Here is a 19,614-nt window from a genome sequence, read left to right as displayed (position 1 = left end):
GACTCACTCATTTTGCTCTGTATGTAGTCAATATTGAAATCTCTAAAAAGTCTTATACTCCTTCCATCCCTAACTAAGTGTCCCAACTTTAGTACAACTTTGTACTAGTAGAAGCGTAGTCATATTGTGGCTTCAATGGAGCTTTCTTTTACTGTGACATCAGAGCTAGCTACAGACGCATCTCTAACTGAAATCGATTCTGAAATGGCCAACAATAAGACACTAGTCCAAATGCAAGCAGTGGACAAGACTGCCCATGGGGAAAAGAAAGTGGACAAGACTGCAATACAAGTATTATATCAGATAGTATGGCTACTCAACATACAAAGCAGGACACTTCTCCAAATCCTACAAGACAACAACACAAACAGACCAGGCGAGAGAGTTACTTGCATACACACTAGCACTACTGATGCCACAAGACAGGAGTGTGAAATGGTAACCTAATTAATCCACTACAAGTTAAAATGAACACAGTTAGAACTGCTACTGAGGAAATGCAGCAGCCCTGTGCACTTGGTTGGCGGCACCCTAGTCGCAAGTCATCCAAAAGCTTTCCCCATATCCTTGTACTTCAAGTGGCATTCCTGTTTCAGATAAAACAGAGCAAGGATCCAGATACAGGGAATTAGGCGTCATGATATATTCGGTTTGCCAGTTTAAGCATCAAAATATCAGATGGGCTCACAAGACAAGTGGCTAGTCTGACGATAGTTTAATTTTTAGTGCGCTCAGAAAATCAAAGCGATGAATTTGGTCAAGCAATATAATTTTTATTTCAAAAAGCCACAGCAGTAAAGGTTCAATGCCTTCATATCCCGATCGGACATATTTCCGTTTTATAGCCTGTATATTCCAACAAAACAAATCTCTGATATAGAAGGAGAAATACCACACAAGCAAAAAGTAGCCACTGTTTGCTTGGACTTGCGATGCCATATCAAAGGAAATTTTTCACTGCAATATATCTGGAATCACAAATCATGAATAAACTCAAGAGCACCGGCCAAAAAAAATCTACCACTTGCGTTCGAGAAAAAGAACATACCATTGGGGAACAAAAAAACAAGCATTAGCAATCTCACACATAGCTTGAGGTTCAAATTTGAGAAATCGGCTGTAAAAAATTACACAATGATTATATTTAAGAAATAGGAGATTCCAGGATTGTTGGGTTTCTGACTATTTCTGTGCAAGAAAACGTAGAGGTCAACATGATAACAGATTAACAACGCTAGGCATCTTACAGCTCTTAATCCTCTTATACAAGATGTCTCATATTTTTGTAGGTCTAATTTGCAATTTTGCACTGCTAGTTCAGAAAATTGTGATATAACAGAATGAGAGATCCATGCGAAAAACAACAAACAAAACAATTTTCAGCACCACATAGTTCAGTAATCTGCGATACAACAAGTAAATTTTGAGCACAACCACAAATTGCTATTATGAGACTATAAAGGTAAGACCAAATTCAGGAAGCATGACTTCTGGTGCCAGCACAAGGTTTAACAAGAGTAATATTCCATAGAGTGGTTTGCCGTAGTCTGATACTTCAGTATACATCTAGCAAACGACAACAACCATCAACACTATCATGTGTAATCTTGCAACTAATATTGAGCCCGTAGAAATATCACTAGCTTCGCTGAAACCTATTAAGGATGACAATATATGTGCGATAGTTGGATTCGGATATATGTAGCCGTCCAAGTAGCATCAAGGAAGTAAAAGTCAATTAGGGATCCACCATGGTAGCATATTTAAAGGGATACTTGTGTAATTTTTTAGTGACTAAGAAACAAACCTGCATCCCTCCATAACTCCTACTTTTTTCGCTTACATATCCATAACATCAATTGTAAAGAACCATTACACACCGACAACCACACACAAGGGTACCCTACTATGACCACAAGTAGACACCTTGCAATATTCCTCCGTACACAAGTGATTTCAAATCATCTTACACTAATGCATAAGTATTGTTAAATGTCCTAGTAAATCAATAAAAAGGTGATTTCAAATCATCTTATGTCAAGCATTCACTAATGCCGCTTACTAGTATTGTTAAAAATGTCTAAGGAAACAATACAGAAGTGATTTCAAATTACCTTAAGACAAGAATACTATATGTGGCTTGACTAGTATTGTTTGATCTAAAGAATCAATCACATATGTAACACCACTCCATAGCTATACTAAACAGTGAGATGCACGATGCACATTGCAAAACTATGTAAATTCTACAAGTACACTATACAGATCACCAAAAGGGCAAAAGGCAAACCTTGCAGGACTGAGAGTAGGGAAAATGGGAGGCCAGCTCATCATAAAAGGATAGATATCACCCAAATAATACTCATCTGCTGTCATCTTGTATACTTTACGCAGCGTCCTGTGCTTGACATCCAAGTAGAGCACACATCGACCCATCTCCAAGAATACAAACTCATTATAGTCCCCCACATGGTTTATCTGGATATCAGCAGTAGGTTCATCCTCGAGAAAATTAGCACACATTTCACTCAAGCAAATGGTGTCCACCAGCAACCAGTTATCCCCATTATGGAGCCAGATTTGAAGTTGAAGCTCCTTGATATGGATGAGATATAAAACAGAACCATCATCAGCCCGCGACAATATGGTGGTTCCACTTACGTCAAAACTCACCCCGTGTGGGGGCTGAATTGTCGATAAGATTGAAGACGTCAAATCCAGGACAATAATCGCATCGTCGGTCGCCAGATAGATTTTGTTGTCAAGGAGCACGCCTTTGGGACTTTGGTATGGATACAGGTCTGAGGCCAAGGTGAGATGCAGGCACCAGACATCATCACCATTTTGCAACATATACACATACAGAAGCACCCCAGGTGCGCCCATGATATCCTTCACGGCGAGATAAAAGTAGGACCACCCATCCTCTTCTTGTTTGGAGAAGAGTTGCGCCCAACTGTACATACTGCCTGGTGAGGTTCTGAGTTTTAATCCTGGGAGGATGGTCATACGCATACCTCTCTCATAGCACAGCGGCCTGTGCCTTGCAAATACAAGCTTGAAGGTGTCCACGTAGAAGCTTGCGCGGTGGGTGAAGACGCTGCCGTTCGAGCAGCCCACCACATGGGCATGCGCGCCCTCGTAGGCGTCCGGCCTGAAGCTTGCGCGGTGGACGACGGCGGCGAGCTCCGGGGGCAGATGCAGCATCGGGAAGAAGCGTGTGGAGGCCGGATACTCCCTTTCTGCGATGTAGAAGCCGAGGAGCCTGGGCGGATGGAGCTCGCGGAAACGGCGGAGGAAGGCGCCGTCGGAGGCGTGGCTGAGCCAGCGCCTGCATACGGCGGCGGCACGGACGAGGCTGGTGGGGAAGCCGACGCGGACGATGATCTCCGCCAGGAGGTCGTCGTCGTCGAGCACCTTGGATACACACGCCGGTGGCAGCCGCGCCTCGCCTTGCATCCTGCCCGGCGGCGGCGGCTGCGGTTTGGGAAGAAAGGGGATCGATTTTGTTTTAGGGATCAGTTTGGGAGTGAAGAGCAAATCAAGGCCCATCCAAGTCCATATGTGACGATCAAGGCCCATCCAAGTATCAATCAAGCAATGGTACACACATCTCCAGTTCATTTTAGCACTAAAAATATATATTTACAGTTCATTTACCTTCTGTTTTTTAGTTCTTCAACAAGTGTAATTTGTATTAGTTTTTTGCGGTGCTCAGTATGTAGATCTTTCTTCTGTACCTGGTACTACTTTTTTACTTCCATTTTTCTGTTGCAAACTGAGCATAGCTCAGATGGCCTTAAAAATCGCCCTGACCATCCTAAATATGGCCGTAGAGTGTTTTCGAGTTTTTCGGGGTCCTTGATATCGCATTTTAGGTCGAGTTTCCTAGTGCTGGAAACAACCCACTAGGCTTCAAGTTTAAGACTTGGCACTGGTGTTCGTATTTTTCTGGATTTATTTCAAACTTTTCGGCTATGTTCGTTCAGTTGGAAGACATGTTCCCGTCAACTACAAGACGGAAGTGGGACTTTGTCAATCTCAACATGTTGCCGGTTCAGTATCTCAGACGTGTTCGTAGGGGCAGGGTGTGTGTACGTGTGTTTATATGGGTGATTGTATGTCCGTGTATGTGAACATATGTGATTGTACTGTGTTTTTCAAAAAACAAAATCTATATTTTTATTTTTTAAGAAGAAAAAATATCTAATTTGGATTAATACATTTGAGTGATAGTACAAGGTAAGAAATACTGCATACATATGTGTTTTGTATGTGAGCAGGCGTGCCTATACTACAACTTGGAACTTATTCATCTTGCAATTGTTTAACTCTATATTTTTGGAAAAAATGCAAAATCGGGGCTAGGGTATCATGGAACCAAATCCTTGATGAAAATCGCAAAAGAATACATTAGGTCAGGTGTGTAACACATAGCCCTGATCCGGTGTTTTACTTGGTTTACTAAATCTAACTAGTGAGACCTACGCATTAGGGGCTGAGTTGGCAAAATTATCCTGACTCGTTTATTCTTCCTTTCCCTCTTTGCACGTGCCTTGTTCGATGCTTTTTCCTCAAAGCAGTGGAGCACCCGCATGAGCTCCTCCTCTCTCTTCTTGCCCGTCGTGCAACTTGATTTTAAAACGTTGGCCCTCACTCCTGTTATCCATGGCGAACAACTACCGTACCTCTCTCCAATTCACTTTGCCATGATTAACAATCTGAACAAATAAATCTTTCACCGATAAAACTTCTAAGCATCAACTACAGATAGCAATTAACATCAAAAGGTGCTTTCAGCAAAGGATCTAAGGTAATAGTTCATAGATTAAAAACTAGGGTTGGAGATGGGTGACGGTGATGATGGTGTTGTTGATGATGATGGTCTTCATGATCATCCCCACGATGAACGGAGCATTGGTGATGTCAACGGCTGCAAATTCCCCCTTCCAGAGGGAAAGGATCCTGGAGAAGCGGCCCTCCGGGAGCAGAAGGGGTGAGAGAGGTATCTTCTTTAATGGATAGTTACAGTTGGGCCACTGGACAGAGGGTAAATCGGTCGAAGTGATCTACTTTATTTAGTAAAGGATGCCCAACAATTTTGAAAGAGGAGATTAAAGGTATTCTCAATGTAGCAAATGAAACTTTGTTAGAGAAATACCAAGGTATGGTATTGCCTTTGATGTGGGGAGATCAAAAAATGGTGCTGTCAAGTTCCTAAAAAAGAGGGTTGAATAAAGTCCATGGATGGATGGAGAAAATCTTGTCAGCTGGAAGTAAAGAAGTCCTTATTAAATCCGTGGATCAGGCCATCCCAATGTATTCCATGGGTTGATTTAAACTTCCTAGGGGACTATGCCTTGACATCAATTCTCCGATACGAATTTTGTTTGGGCAACAAAGATGCTGAAAGAAAAACACATGGGTATGTTGGGACGTCAAGACCAGACCTAAACACCTTTGAGGTCTTGGAATTAGAGATATGAAACCCCCCCCCCTCTCTCTCTCTCTCTCTCTCTCTCTCTCTCTCTCTCTCTCTCTCTCTCTCTCTCTCTCTCTCTCTCTCTCTCTCTCTCTCTCTCTGAGACATGCTTGGTGGCTTCTACAACACCCAGACTCTTTGAGTGCCAAGATTTTCAAGGTAGTATCGAACTATAGTTATTCTTCATGCTCCACTTGACAATAATCCATCGCAGATATGGCGTTCCATTATCGAGCGCATCAAATGAAAATGAAGAGGTTGAAGACACTACTGCAGGCCCTTCTGCTTCGCGCGACCCCGACACCAACACTGACGCTCCTCCGAATTCCTCAAGATGATATTCTTCAGGGGTGTTAGTCCTCATTTTCGTCTTCTTTTGGTCATTTGATGACAAAGGGGGAGAATTTTGAGTTAGTCTTCAAGCGGGTCATATATTGGGCTGTTTTTCTTAAGTTGCGACTCTTGATTTTTCATTTGACGTGCTATCTGATGAGTTGCAACTTAATAACTGTTGGTGGTCTGACTCTTTTGCTACATTTTATATGCATGCCGTGATCCTTAATGTTATATACTCATGCATGTTGTATTTTGTCAGTCACCAATTTTTATCATGCATTCAAATTCTTCAATATTTTATGATCATGCATGATTGGATTCCAAGATATAGGGGGAGATTCCCATAATTCCAACCTGCCATGTGCATTTGCAATCAAAAGCAAATTCATCAATATGCACATCTGTTTGCGAACGTTGCATGGAAAACAAAAAAAATTCTACGCACACGCAATGATCTATCCATGGAGATACATAGCAACGAGGGGGAGGGTGTGTCTACGTACCCTCGTAGACCGTAAGCGGAAGCGTTTATTCAACGCGGTTGATGTAGTCATACACCTTCGCGATCCGTCCGATCAAGTACCGAACGCACGGCACCCCCGCGTTCTGCACACGTTCGGCTCGGTGTCGTCCTCGCCATCTTGATCCAGCAAGCGGGCCGAGGTAGTAGATGAGTTCCGTCAGCATAACGGCGTGGTGACGGTGGTGGTGAAGCAATCCTGCAGGGCTTCGTCTAAGCACTGCGACGATCTAGAACGAAGGAGTAAACTAGAGGCAGAGGGGTGCCGACACACGGCATGGAATAAGCTGTGTATTGTGTGGCACCCCTCCCCTCATATATATAGGTGTGGGAGGGGAGGAGGCAGCCCCTAGGGTGCCCCAATAGGTGTGGCGGCAGCCCTAGGGCTCCTCCCTTTGGTGCGCCCCCTGCCAAATAATGGTACAAGGGGGAAGGAAAGGGAGGAGGCACACCCTTCTTTCCTTCCTCCCTTCTTCGGGATATGGTAAGAGGGGGTGGCGCCCCTCCTTTACCATGTATTAGGTGTGGCAGCCTCAAGGGGGGGTGCACCAACCCATGTGGGCTGGTGTGTTTCCCTCTACATGGCCCAACAAGGCCCAATACACTCCCGGTGCCTCCGGAACCCCTTCCGGTATTCCGATAACTTTTCGGTGCATTCTAAAACCATTCCGAAGACAAATAGCATCATCCTATATATCAAGCTTTACCTCCGGAGCTCCTCGTCATGTCCGTGATCTCATCCGGGACTCCGAACAACATTCGGTCACCAAACCACATAATGGTTCGACCGTTAAAGATCTTCGTAGAATATATAGGAGCCAATATGGGCATCCAGGTTTCGCTATTGGTTATTGACCGGAGAGGTGTCTCGGTCATGTATACATAGTTCTCGAACCCGTAGGGTCCGCACGCTACTGGGGAAAACCTTATACACAGAATCTTACCAGCAGTGCGGTCCAAAATAAGGCGCTACTGCTACTTAGCAGCAGCGCGCGTAAAAAAACAGCGCTACTACTACCAACGTAGCAGTAGCGCGTTAGCGAAAAACAGCGCTACTACTACATATGCCACGACGTTGCCGCCGGAGTAGGTTTAGTAGTAGCGCATGTTTTCTAAGAGCGCTGCTGCTATTGAACTTAGCAGCAACGCTTTTTCGCCACCCTCGTTGCTGATAAGTTTAGTCCACTCGTTGCAACTAATTTAGTCCCACCTCACTCCGCGAATAGGGTGTTTACCACCTTAAATACGTTACTTCTCAAACCATCACAACAACTTGGTCTTCATTGAACTCTATGTGTAGGATCTGTGGCCGCAATAGGAATCTTCACCGGTTCTTAAACCGGGGAAGATTCCTATTGACAATTTAGATTCTACAAAAAAAGATAATTGATGAGCAATGTATTTTGAATTTTTTCGATGCTTAGCCTTAGCAGTAGCGCGTTTTAACACAGGCGCTACTGCTACCCTGTAGCAGTAGCGCTTCTCTGATAAAAGGCGCTACTGCTATGGCTTTTAGCGGTAGTGCTTTATTTCGAAGCGCGCTGCTGCTAAGCCCATCCTATCTTCTCCAACCGGCCGTCCCTCACTCTCCCCTCTCCACTCCCAGTCTCACTCTCCCGTGCGTTCCGCCGCCGACGACATTCAGCCCTCCCCCGCCGCCGCATTGCTGTCGCCCCAAGGTATCATCTCTCTCTCTCCTCCTCCCTCCTCCCTCCTCCTCCCTTCGGTCGCCCTCCTCTCTCCTCCCTCCGGCGGCCCTCCTCCCTCCTCCCACCACCTCCTCCTCCCTCCCTCCTCATCACTCTTCCTCCCCCTCCTCTCTTCCTCCTTCTCCCCCTCCAGTCACTGCCCCACCTCCATACGCCACCCCTCCTTCCTCCTTCCCCCCTCCATCTCGGCCTCCTCCCTCTCTCCTCCCTCCATCCCTCCTCAAGATGGCAACGGGGACGAAACCCACCGGGTTTTGCCTTCCCAAACCCATCCCCACGAAAAATTTGGAAGCCCGTCCCCGTCCCCATCACCTTACGCGGGGCTAGCTTTTTGCCTGTCCACTAAAACCATCGGGTTTTCTAAACCCACGGGGAAATCAGCATATTTAAGCAAACATAAGGAATAGAGTTCTACCGCTTAGAACTAGAACTCTACCACTTGTGCTAAATGTTGATTATGAGGTAACCGTGCTGACCGGAGTTGCAAAAATATCACATGCTAGCAGCCTCAAAGTTGGATAGTGTGTTCCACCAACTTTCCACCAATCTAACACACTGAATTTATCTTTGGACAATGGAACTAGCTCATCTTCCTAGTAACGGTCTAGCTCAGATTTCATCCTAAAAGATGATGGCCATTTTTAGCAACACGTTCGTTGAAGAGTGACATAAGGAATGGAGCTTGCAAAGAAGAGAATGAGCAAGATGGTTGTCCATGATTATCATCACTCTCAAGATTGTACTCCCTGAGTACGCTTATTGTAGTATTTTGATGGGGATGGCGGGTTTCGGGTTCGGATATTGTTGAAACGGGTTTGAACCCATGAAACGTGTCGGGTTTTATACTTTACCCAACAGCAGCCCCGCGGGGTTTAAAAGACGCCATCCCCATCCCCTAATAGGGTAAAAACCCGCGGGACGCGGGTTTCGGGGCCTCATTGCCATCTTGACTCCCTCCTGCCTCCCTCCCTTCCTCCCTCCTCCCTTTCTCTACAAGTTTGTAATTAGGTATAGAAATAGTTTTAGTAATAGAAAGTTTTAGTAATAGAAAATTTTAGTAATATAATTAGGTATATAGATAGTTTGTAATTTTAGTAATATAAAAAAATTAGTAATAGAAAATTTTAGTACACAGAATCTTACTAATAGTAATAGAAAACTAGTGAATAGGCATTTGATGATCTAATTAAAATTTTACTATAGAACTAGTTTATTTTTAGTAAGAGAATTAATAGAACTAGTTTATTTTTAGTAAGTGCTTAGTTGAACTAGTTGAATTAATAGAACTAGTTGAATTTATGTCATTATCACTTTGTCATCAAAGAATGCTATATGAGATTTGATGATCTAATTAAAATTTTACTTGGTGGAATATGCAGGCTTTGTAGAGTCGTGTCTCCTTGGAGTGATCGTCATCCGGGCTACCTCTACTTCCTACACACCCGAGTCGGTGAGCTAAAAGTCCACCTCCTCCTTCTCTACTCCTTGGTGTTGAATAGAGTAGAACTAGGGTATTTAGTTATGCTTCTTAACCAAATGAAATGTTCGGGTTATAAGATATATTGAAATGTTCGGGTGCGAATGCTTATGATAATTGATTCGAATATATGAGAGAAGGGACATCTTTGTATTGCAGGGAAAATCTGAGTGGCCTATGTTTTGCCGGAGTGTTGATTCATTTCCGTTCCGGCAAATTTCAGGTGCTCGATATGTCCTATTTTAGCAAAGGTCATGCCGGATTTTTCCGTGAATTTAAGCATGACTTGTGCTAGAATATGTAGGAAATATTGAGTGCCCCGGATTTGCTAGAAATAGAATTAAACGACATTTTGAGTTGAATTTAAGTCTGTCGGGGCTCCATACATGACAGTCAAAAAATCGGTGAGGGAGAGTCTCCACCATATATGATAGAAGAAGAATGCCGACTGTTGTCGTGGGGGTCGCTTCTCCTTCTTCTCTTTGTGATAGACCTTTTTTATGCACTAGGGGAAGAAGGAGTAGCGACCATCATCGACGGCCGAAAAATCGGTGAGGGAGTGTCCACCATATATGAGAGAAGAAGAATGACGACTGTTGTCATGGGGGTCGCTTCTCTTTCTTTTCCTTGTGCTAGATATTTGTAATGCAGTAGGGAAAGGAGGAGTAGCGACCATCATCGACGGTCGCAATATCAAAGAGGGAGTGCCCACCATATACGTGAGATGATAGTTTAGGAAGGAAGACTCGACAGACCTAAAGTCAACCCGTTGCATATTGAGTAATAGTGATCTGTGTGTTGAGTTTCCTGGTAGTTGCCTTCGATCGATTTCAATTAATTAATGTTTCAACTATGAACATAGGAAATGTCTGGCGACGAAAAGGATTTCGGTATATGCGAATACTGCGAAGACGAGTGCGGCCTGTGCGACAGGCCTCACCTAGTTGGTGGTAGGCGCTTCAGCATCAAGCTGGATGAGACCTTCGAAGTGGATACAGTAAGTCACAACGACAAATATTTTTTTCGTAATTAAGCATGACCTCTGCTTCTTTTGCTTCAACTTATAATTTTAATTTTTTACTATTTTTACTAGCATATCCCCTGCCATGCAAGAATGTATGTCTTGGATAAGGTTGGTTTCAGTACTATGGAAACTATGGAGGTAAAGAGAGTTCAACTGAGGACCGAGCATGGTTATTCTTTTGCCGTAAAATTATACAATGCAGACACCTACACCTATTTTGAATGCAAAAATTGGAGAGCACTATGCAAGGCTTATGCATTTGAGCCTGATATGCTTATCACCTTTGATATTCGTCCGGAAGATGAACGATAACCCACAAGTATAGGGGATCTATCGTAGTCCTTTAGATAAGTAAGAGTGTCGAACCCAACGAGGAGCAGAAGGAAATGATAAGCGGTTTTAGCAAGGTATTCTCTGCAAGCACTGAAATTATAGGTAACAGATAGTTTTGTGATAAGATAATTTGTAACGAGCAACAAGTAACAAAAGTAAATAAAGTGCAGCAAGGTGGCCCAATCCTTTTTGTAGCAAAGGACAAGCCTGGACAAACTCTTATATGAAGGAAAACGCTCCCGAGGACACATGGGAATTATCGTCAAGCTAGTTTTCATCACGTTCATATGATTCACGTTCGGTACTTTGATAATTTGATATGTTGGTGGACCGGTGCTTGGGTGCTGTCCTTACTTGAACAAGCATCCCACTTATGATTAACCCCTATTGCAAGCATCCGCAACTACAAAAGAAGTATTAAGGTAAACCTAACCATAGCATGAAACATCTGGATCCAAATCAGCCCCTTACGAAGCAACGCATAAACTAGGGTTTAAGCTTCTGTCACTCTAGCAACCCATCATCTACTTATTACTTCCCAATGCCTTCCTCTAGGCCCAAATAATGGTGAGGTGTCATGTAGTCGACGTTCACATAACACCACTAGAGGAGAGACAACATACATCTCATCAAAATATCGAACGAATACCAAATTCACATGACTACTAATAGCAAGACTTCTCCCATGTCCTCAGGAACAAACGTAACTACTCACAAAGCATATTCATGTTCATAATCAGAGGGGTATTAATATGCATAATGGATCTGAACATATGATCTTCCACCAAATAAACCAACTAGCATCAACTACAAGGAGTAATCAACACTACTAGCAACCTACAGGTACCAATCCCAGACTTGGAGACAAGAATTGGATACAAGAGATGAACTAGGGTTTTGAGAGGAGATGGTGTTGGTGAAGATGTTGATGGAGATTGCCCTCTCCCGATGAGAGGAGCGTTGGTGATGACGATGGCGATGATTTCCCCCTCCCGGAGGGAAGTGTCCCCGGCAGAAAAGCTCTGCCGGAGCCCTAGATTGGTTCCGCCTCGTGGCGGCGGAGTCTCGTCCCGAAAGGTTGCGTATGATTTTTTCCTCGACGAAAGACCTCATATAGCAGAAGATGGCCACCGGAGAGCCAACAGAGGGCCCACGGGGCTGGGGGGCGCGCCCTAGGGGGTAGGGCGCACCCCCACCCTCGTGGCCAGGTGGGGCCCCCTCTGACGTACTTCTTCCGCTCAATATTTTTTTATTATTTCCAAAAATAACTTTCGTGGAGTTTCAGGACTTTTGGAGTTGTGCAGAATAGGTCTCTAATATTTGCTCCTTTTCCAGCCCAGAATTCCAGCTGCCGGCATTCTCCCTCCTTATGTAAACCTTGTAAAATAAGATAGAATAGGCATAAGTATTGTGACATAATGCATAATAACAGCCCATAATGCAATAAATATCGATATAAAAGCATGATGCAAAATGGACGTATCAACTCCCCCAAGCTTAGACCTCGCTTGTCCTCAAGCGGAAGCCGAAAACGATAAATATGTCCACATGTTTAGAGGTAGAGGTGTCGATAAAATAAAATACGGACATGAGGGCATCATGATTATTCTCATAACAGCAACACATATGGATATTGTCATATGATTTCTTATGCTCAAGTAAGAATCTATTCACAATGCAAAGTATGAATCAGAAACTTTATTGAGAACTAACAGGCTATAATCTCAGTCATTGAAGCAATTGCAATTTATCATAACATCAGAAAGAGTCTATGTCAGAGCTTTCTAGCAAGTCCACATACTCAACTATCATTTAGTCTTTCATAATTGCTAACACTCACGCAATACTTGTGGTTACGGAGTTTTAATCGGACAAAGAGAAAGATAGGGGCTTATAGTTTCGCCTCCCAACCTTTTACCTCAAGGGTAATGTCAACAATAATAATTCATGCTAACCCATATCCAATTAGATATATGTATCAGGATCTTTCCAACACCTTGTGCTTGCCAAAGGATAAAATGTAAAAAGGAAAGGTGAAGATCACCATGACTCTTGCATAAGGTAGAAGATAATAATAAAAGATAGGCCCTTCGCAGAGGGAAGCAGAGGTTGCCATGCGCTTTCAGGGTTGGATGCACAAAATCTTAATGCGAAAGAACGTCACTTTATATTGCCCCTTGTGATATGAACCTTTATTATGCAGTCCATCGCTTTTATTTCTTCCACATCACAAGATCGTATAAAGCTTATTTCCTCCACACCAATCAATCATACATATTTAGAGAGAAATTTTTATTGCTTGCACCGATGAAAACTTACTTGAAGGATCTTACTCAATCCATAGGTAGATATGGTGGACTCTCATGGCAAAACTGGTTTAAGGGCTTTTGGAAGCACAAGTAGTATCTCTACTTGGTGCAAAGAATTTGGCTAGCATGAGGGGGAAAGGCAAGCTCAACATGTTGGATGATCCATGACAATATATTTTATCTTACATATAAGAAAACATAACCCATTACGTTGTCTTCCTTGTCCAACATCAACTCTTTAGCATGTCATATTTTAATGAGTGCTCCCAATCATAAAAGATGTCCAATATAGTATATTTATATGTGAAACCTCTCTTTCCTTATTACTTCCTATTAATTTCAACGATGACCAAAGCTATGCTTGTCAACTCTCAACAATTTTTAATCATCATACTCTTTCTATGTGAAGTCATTACTCTCAATAAGATCAATATGATCTCTTTGTTTCTTTTTATTCTTTTTCTCTTTTCTTTTATTCACTCAAGATCATGGCAAATAATCAAGCCCTTGACTCAACACTAATCTTTATTATATAGCTCACGGACTCGATTACATAGAGAGATTATAATGCAAAACTCAAAACTAGATCATACCAAAACTTTATTCTACTAGATCAAGATACTACTAATAGGATCGAACTAAGAAAAACGGTAAAGATAGGAGTGTGGTTGTGATACGATACCGGGGCACCTCCCCCAAGCTTGGCAGTTGCCAAGGGGAGTGCCCATACCCATGTGATTATGTCTCCTTTGTTGGTGAGGAAGGTGGCGGTGTTGTTGTGGATGGATAGTCGCACATCGAGCGTAAGAGGTCTTCCAGCTTGCGGATAATGCCCTTGAGTGCAACAATATGCTCCTTCAACAAAATATTTTCACGTGTGAGATACTGGTTCTGTATACGAGCTAACTCAATCATCTTGAAAGCTTCGATCTCAGTTGGGGTAAGAAGATTATGATCAAGTTGAAGGATGTCTTCTGTTGCCGGAGTTTGATCCTCCGTGGCCTTCTTGATCCCTTCATCCTTGTTGATCTCCGTGGGTTCTTCCCTCTTCAGCTCTATCTTCATTAGCTAAGCATCGTTGTCACCATTGTTGGAGGAGGGGGACGACATGATGCCTGGCCTTGACAACCCTGACAGAAAACAGCTCGAAACAAGAACAGAGGATAATTGCGTGATACAGGGGTCAAAACCTTCGGGAGATTATATAATGAATTTTTACCGACCAAAATACGTATCGTGCAAGAAAACGGAGTCCGGAGAGCACACGAGGTGCCCACGAGGTACGGGGCGCGCCCTCCACCCTCGTGGAGCCCTCGTGTCCTTCCCGGACTGCTTCTTATTTTTCTATTTTTCTAAATATTCCAAAACGGAGAAATATTGCCATAAAAATTGTTTTGGAGTCGGTTTACTTACCGTAGCACATACCTATTCCTTTTCGGAGTCTGAAACGTTCCGGAAAGTGTCCCTTATGTATTCCTCCGGGGTTACGGTTTCATAATATTGGTTTCAACATTTATAGGATTACCTGAGATATAATGTTTGATTCTTTGACCGTTCACCACCTTCGGATTTGTGCCTTCGAAGTTGTTGATTTTTATGGCACCGGAACGATAGACCTCCTCGATAACGTAAGGGCCTTCCCATTTAGAGAGAAGTTTTCCTGCAAAAAATCTTAAACGAGAGTTGTATAGCAATACATAATCACCTACATTAAACTCACGCTTTTGTATCCTTTTGTCATGCCATCTTTTAACATTTTCTTTAAATAACTTGGCATTCTCATAAGCTTGGGTTCTCCATTCATCAAGTGAGCTAATGTCAAATAACCTTTTCTCACCAGCAAGTTTGAAATCATAATTGAGCTCTTTAATAGCCCAATAAGCCTTATGTTCTAGTTCGAGAGGTAAGTAACATGCTTTCCCATAAACCATTTTATACGGAGACATACCCATAGGATTTTTATATGCAGTTCAATATGCCCATAATGCATCATCAAGTTTCTTGGACCAATTCTTCCTAGATCTATTAACAGTCTTTTGCAAAATTAATTTGAGCTCTCTATTACTCAATTCTACTTGACCACTGGACTGCGGGTGATAAGGAGATGCAATTCTATGATTAACATCATATTTAGCAAGCATTTTATGAAAAGCACCATGAATAAAGTGTGAACCACCATCAGTCATTAAATATCTAGGGACTCCAAACCTCGGAAAAATAACTTGATAGGTGGGAACCCGATGAACGAGTTCACGCCCGAGGGTGGCCCGATCTTCACGTCGTAGGATCGAATCAGGAGGGATAACTAGCTGCAAGCAGCCGGGATAACTAGCTTTATACCTGCCAAGGTTGGATGCAACCCGTACATTGGGGATGGCTGACCGAAGCTACAAGAATTCCAACCCGCTGTCCGAACAATCACAGAACCACAAACCGGGACTAATCCACACAAAACGGCCGGAACCGTAGAGCACGAACTAGGGGGAACCAGAGGCTCCTTCTCGCGAATCCAAATGAACTCACAAGAGCAAAGGTAGCAAGATCTCTCGGATCTCTCTAGCAGTCTTGCTGCATAAGCTTGTAGCTGAATGGTTTGACAAAAGGTTTCTAAGAGGATGGGGAAGATGGGGTTTTATAGCAGGGACAACCCCCCTTGGCTAGGTGTGAAAATGGTTTCAAAAGTAAGCAGGTTTGCATGGCTTTCTTGGGTGAATAAGAAGTCAACTTTGGGAGTTGTTGCAGAGCTCCTCGAAAATTCGCGAAGTCTTGACAGCGTGGACACCTTCCACGAGAATGACTAAAACTTTTGACTCACAACTCCAAATGATGTGAGGTTTTTTGCATTGGAAAGATAATTTGATTTAGCTTCTGTTGATGTACCCCTATGGCCCCGTCGTCTCCACCATATGAGTGTGCCACCACGAAACAGCAGAGGTAAAAACTGACAGCATCAACTTCACTTGAAACTTGTTTTCTTCAAACTCGTTCCTCCAGACCGGTTGCTTCAAGAGCTCATAGGTTGTTGGATTTCTTCCATGTGATACCTAAGTTCAACCAACAACAATGGAGATGAAAGTGCAGCCATGTGTTCACGATTGTGGTATGAACTTAAGTTAGCGTTCACCTGGCCATGTGTTCGCTTGATTCGGCTTAGTAATTCTTTCCAACTAAATTGTGCACTTTTCTGAAATGTCGTGTATGATGTACCCATGTGCTCATCATCCTCCCTCCCTTGATGAAGAGTCGTCCTCGACTCTCTTTGATCTGCACAAGATAAGTAGAAGGGAAGTAGATAATATCCATGCAAAGAAATGATGCAATCCTCATTTGTAGCTTTCACCTTTGAATTGTGTTGCATCTGATCATGTACTTGTTTGTCACAACGTGCAATTTGTCCAGAGATGATTGGTATTGTTTTGATGACTAAGATGTCCTCATCACTCCCCTCTCTTGAAAAGGAGTCATCCTCGACGCTACCTGGTCATCACACAAAAGAAAGTAGGGCAATACCAAATCATAATGCAAAGGTTTCATGATATAGAGAATTTTAGTTTTCAACTTTGCTATCTTATGGACGATGACAACATGATGTTTTGTTCGACTTAGGAGTTCCTTCCAACTAACATTTCCATGGAGTACAAATTTATAACCTACCATGAGCATGTACATATCATCCTCCCTCTCTTGGAGAAAAGTCGTCCTCGACTTCACTCGGTCTATAAAATTATAGCACGAGGACACTAGAAAATAACTAGGGAAAGAAAAAGTTGAACATTTTTGCGTGGATCTCAAGTTTCCCAAATCCTTTGTTTCTTCATCATGGTTGAACAAATTATATTGATGGATGGATGGTGTGCTAAAGGATGTACCCAAGAATTTTTCTCTGATTTCATCGCGCCAATGCTTCAAGAGTTCATAAGTACATACCTCTGGGTGCATCAAAATGGACGATCTTTTCCCTTTTACCTTGTTGAGTACTTCAATGCCTTTGTGAAAATCAATCTTCACATATGTGCTTTGTGTAGTGGTACTCCACGCCCTCCATATTTGTTCTTGGATCTCAATCTCCCATCATTGCAAAAGAGCTGATAGGTATGCTTGTTGCACCTGCACATATTGCAAAGAAAAATAATTTTGTGAATCGTTAGGAACAAAATAATCCTCTCCCCTTTTATTTGGTGGATCACTCATCTCTTTGATATTGTGGGGAAACACCTTGAGCTCACGTTTGGGGGACTCACACAACTCACTAATCCTCTCTCTTGGATGATGTGGTATGTTATGTTGTGGTTCACTCATCTCTCTAATGTGGTGTGGAATGACCTCAATCTCACATTTTGTGGACTCACACAAGTCAATCATCCTCTCTTGCTGAATGTGTGGTGTATTTAGGTGGAGATCTTGCATTTCTCTATTCTCATGATGAACAATCTGATCCTCATATTTTGTGGAGTCACTCAACTCATTTTTCTTTTCACTCTCAAGTGGTGGGATTTTTGAAAGTAGACACTCTTCCTCACATGTAATTTGTGGGACATGTTTCTTGGATGTTGGGACAGTAGTGGTGGTCAAGATGGCAACATTAGGAATGGGATTCTTATGTAAACATGGGCTATGAATCACCGGAGTCGGTTCATCAACCACAGTCATGCTTTGCGGTGGGTCGTCGGTGTGCCGACGGGTGCCATAACTTTGTCGTCAGGCATGACATCCTTGCTGCGATTCTTGAGCAGCATCGACATGCCTAGGGGTAGCGGTAGCATGCCCTCGAGCATGCCGTCCTTGCTGCATTTCTGGAGCAGCAGTGTCATGCCCACGAGAAGAAACACCATGCCCTCGAGCATGTCCTCCTCGTTGCACTTCTTGAGGAGTAGTGACACGCCCACGAGCAGCAACATCATGCTCTCGAGCATGTCTTCTTTGCTGCACTTCATGAGCAACAGGGTATTGTCGGTGTCGAACCCCGTCACCACTTTCTCGAAGACGCTCGTTAAGCCTCCTCTGAAATTCTTGAACCATGTTCCGTAATTCCCGAAACTCAGCACGTGTGACCGGGGCATCTTTTTCCCCTTGATTTTGTCCATGAACGCTCGATGCAGTTCCTGCCATGTTAGTAAGGCCAAAAGTGGAATAGGATAATTTTGTCGAATAACACAACCTCACCTCTTACTCACCAAAGTTCTTATGAGTTCACATCAGATTGTGCTTCTCCCGGATGTGTTAAAGCGATTGAAAGACAAGGATCAAAGAACTAGCTTCAGTTTTTGGTGGAGCTCGGTGGGGTAAACAAAAAGGGGCTTGTGCTGAAATCAAGTTGATGCAAACCAAGAAAAATATGTGGATGGATCTACTGCACCTTTGCACCAAGATTGAAAAACACAACACACAAGCTTCTGAAATTTTTTCTATCAAGCTGAAACTTTTGGATCTTACACAAGACTTTCTTTTTCTCTCTTGACTTTTTTTCCACTCTTTTTTTCTCTCTTTGATTTTTTTGCCACTCTTTTTTTTCTCTCTTTTTCCAAAGCACAACAACCAAATCTGAAAGCAATTATGAAGACGAACTTGGTGCAGATCTAAAAGATGAAGAACATGCAAGGTATGCAACAACAAGATCTCAGCACCAACAAGGCTTGGATTTATTTTTGGTGGGGCTTTGGACTTCTAGGACAGAAAATATAGCATGAAAAACACTTGATCTAAAGGGATGATAGCAAGATAAAGTTGGATAATAGATCCTACCGTGTCAACGAAAGCTCTGGTGCCAGATGATAGGTGGGAACCCGATGAACGAGTTCACGCCCGAGGGTGGCCCGATCTTCACGTCGTAGGATCGAATCGGGAGGGATAACTAGCTGCAAGCAGCCGGGATAACTAGCTTTATACCTGCCAAGGTTGGATGCAACCCGTACGTTGGGGATGGCTGACCGAAGCTACAAGAACTCCAACCCGCTGTCTGAACAATCGCAGAACCACAAACCGGGACTAATCCACACAAAACGGCCGGAACCGTAGAGCACGAACTAGGGGGAACCAGAGGCTCCTTCTCGCAAATCCGAATGAACTCACAAGAGCAAAGTTAGCAAGATCTCTCGGATCTCTCTACAGTCTTGCTGCATAAGCTTGTAGCTGAATGGTTTGACAAAAGGTTTCTAAGAGGATGGGGGAGATGGGGTCTTATAGCAGGGACAACCCCCCTTGGCTAGGTGTGAAAATGGTTTCAAAAGTAAGCAGGTTTGCATGGCTTTCTTGGGTGAATAAGCAGTCAACTTTGGGTGTTGTTGCAGAGCTCCTCGGAAATTCGCGAAGTCTCGACACCCTGGACACCTTCCACGAGAATGACTAGAACTTTTGACTCACAACTCCAAATGATGTGAGGTTTTTTGCATTGGAAAGATAATTTGATTTAGCTTCTGTTGATGTA

At 43.2% G+C, this 19,614-nt stretch overlaps 1 protein-coding gene across 1 annotated transcript; it reads right to left on the bottom strand.

Moving 5' to 3' along the window:
- Nucleotides 1–242: 242 nt before the first annotated feature.
- LOC123080474 (uncharacterized) lies at nucleotides 243–3,520 on the bottom strand. Its single transcript, XM_044503400.1, has 2 exons — nucleotides 2,291–3,520; nucleotides 243–587 (listed from the first exon to the last, which is right to left on the bottom strand). The coding sequence occupies exons 1-2, from the start codon at nucleotides 3,457–3,459 to the stop codon at nucleotides 575–577; spliced, it is 1,182 nt and encodes a 393-aa protein (XP_044359335.1). The 5' UTR covers nucleotides 3,460–3,520; the 3' UTR covers nucleotides 243–574.
- Nucleotides 3,521–19,614: the final 16,094 nt, after the last annotated feature.

Source organism: Triticum aestivum, chromosome 3D, assembly GCF_018294505.1.
Source record: "Triticum aestivum cultivar Chinese Spring chromosome 3D, IWGSC CS RefSeq v2.1, whole genome shotgun sequence".
In the NCBI taxonomy this organism is placed as follows: Eukaryota; Viridiplantae; Streptophyta; class Magnoliopsida; order Poales; family Poaceae; genus Triticum; species Triticum aestivum.
This window is presented reverse-complemented; position numbering and strand designations above follow the sequence as displayed.

Excerpts from the sequence above, each read along its gene's own strand:
- LOC123080474 (XM_044503400.1), bottom strand. The coding sequence starts at position 3,459 with ATGCAAGGCGAGGCGCGGCTGCCACCGGCGTGTGTATCCAAGGTGCTC.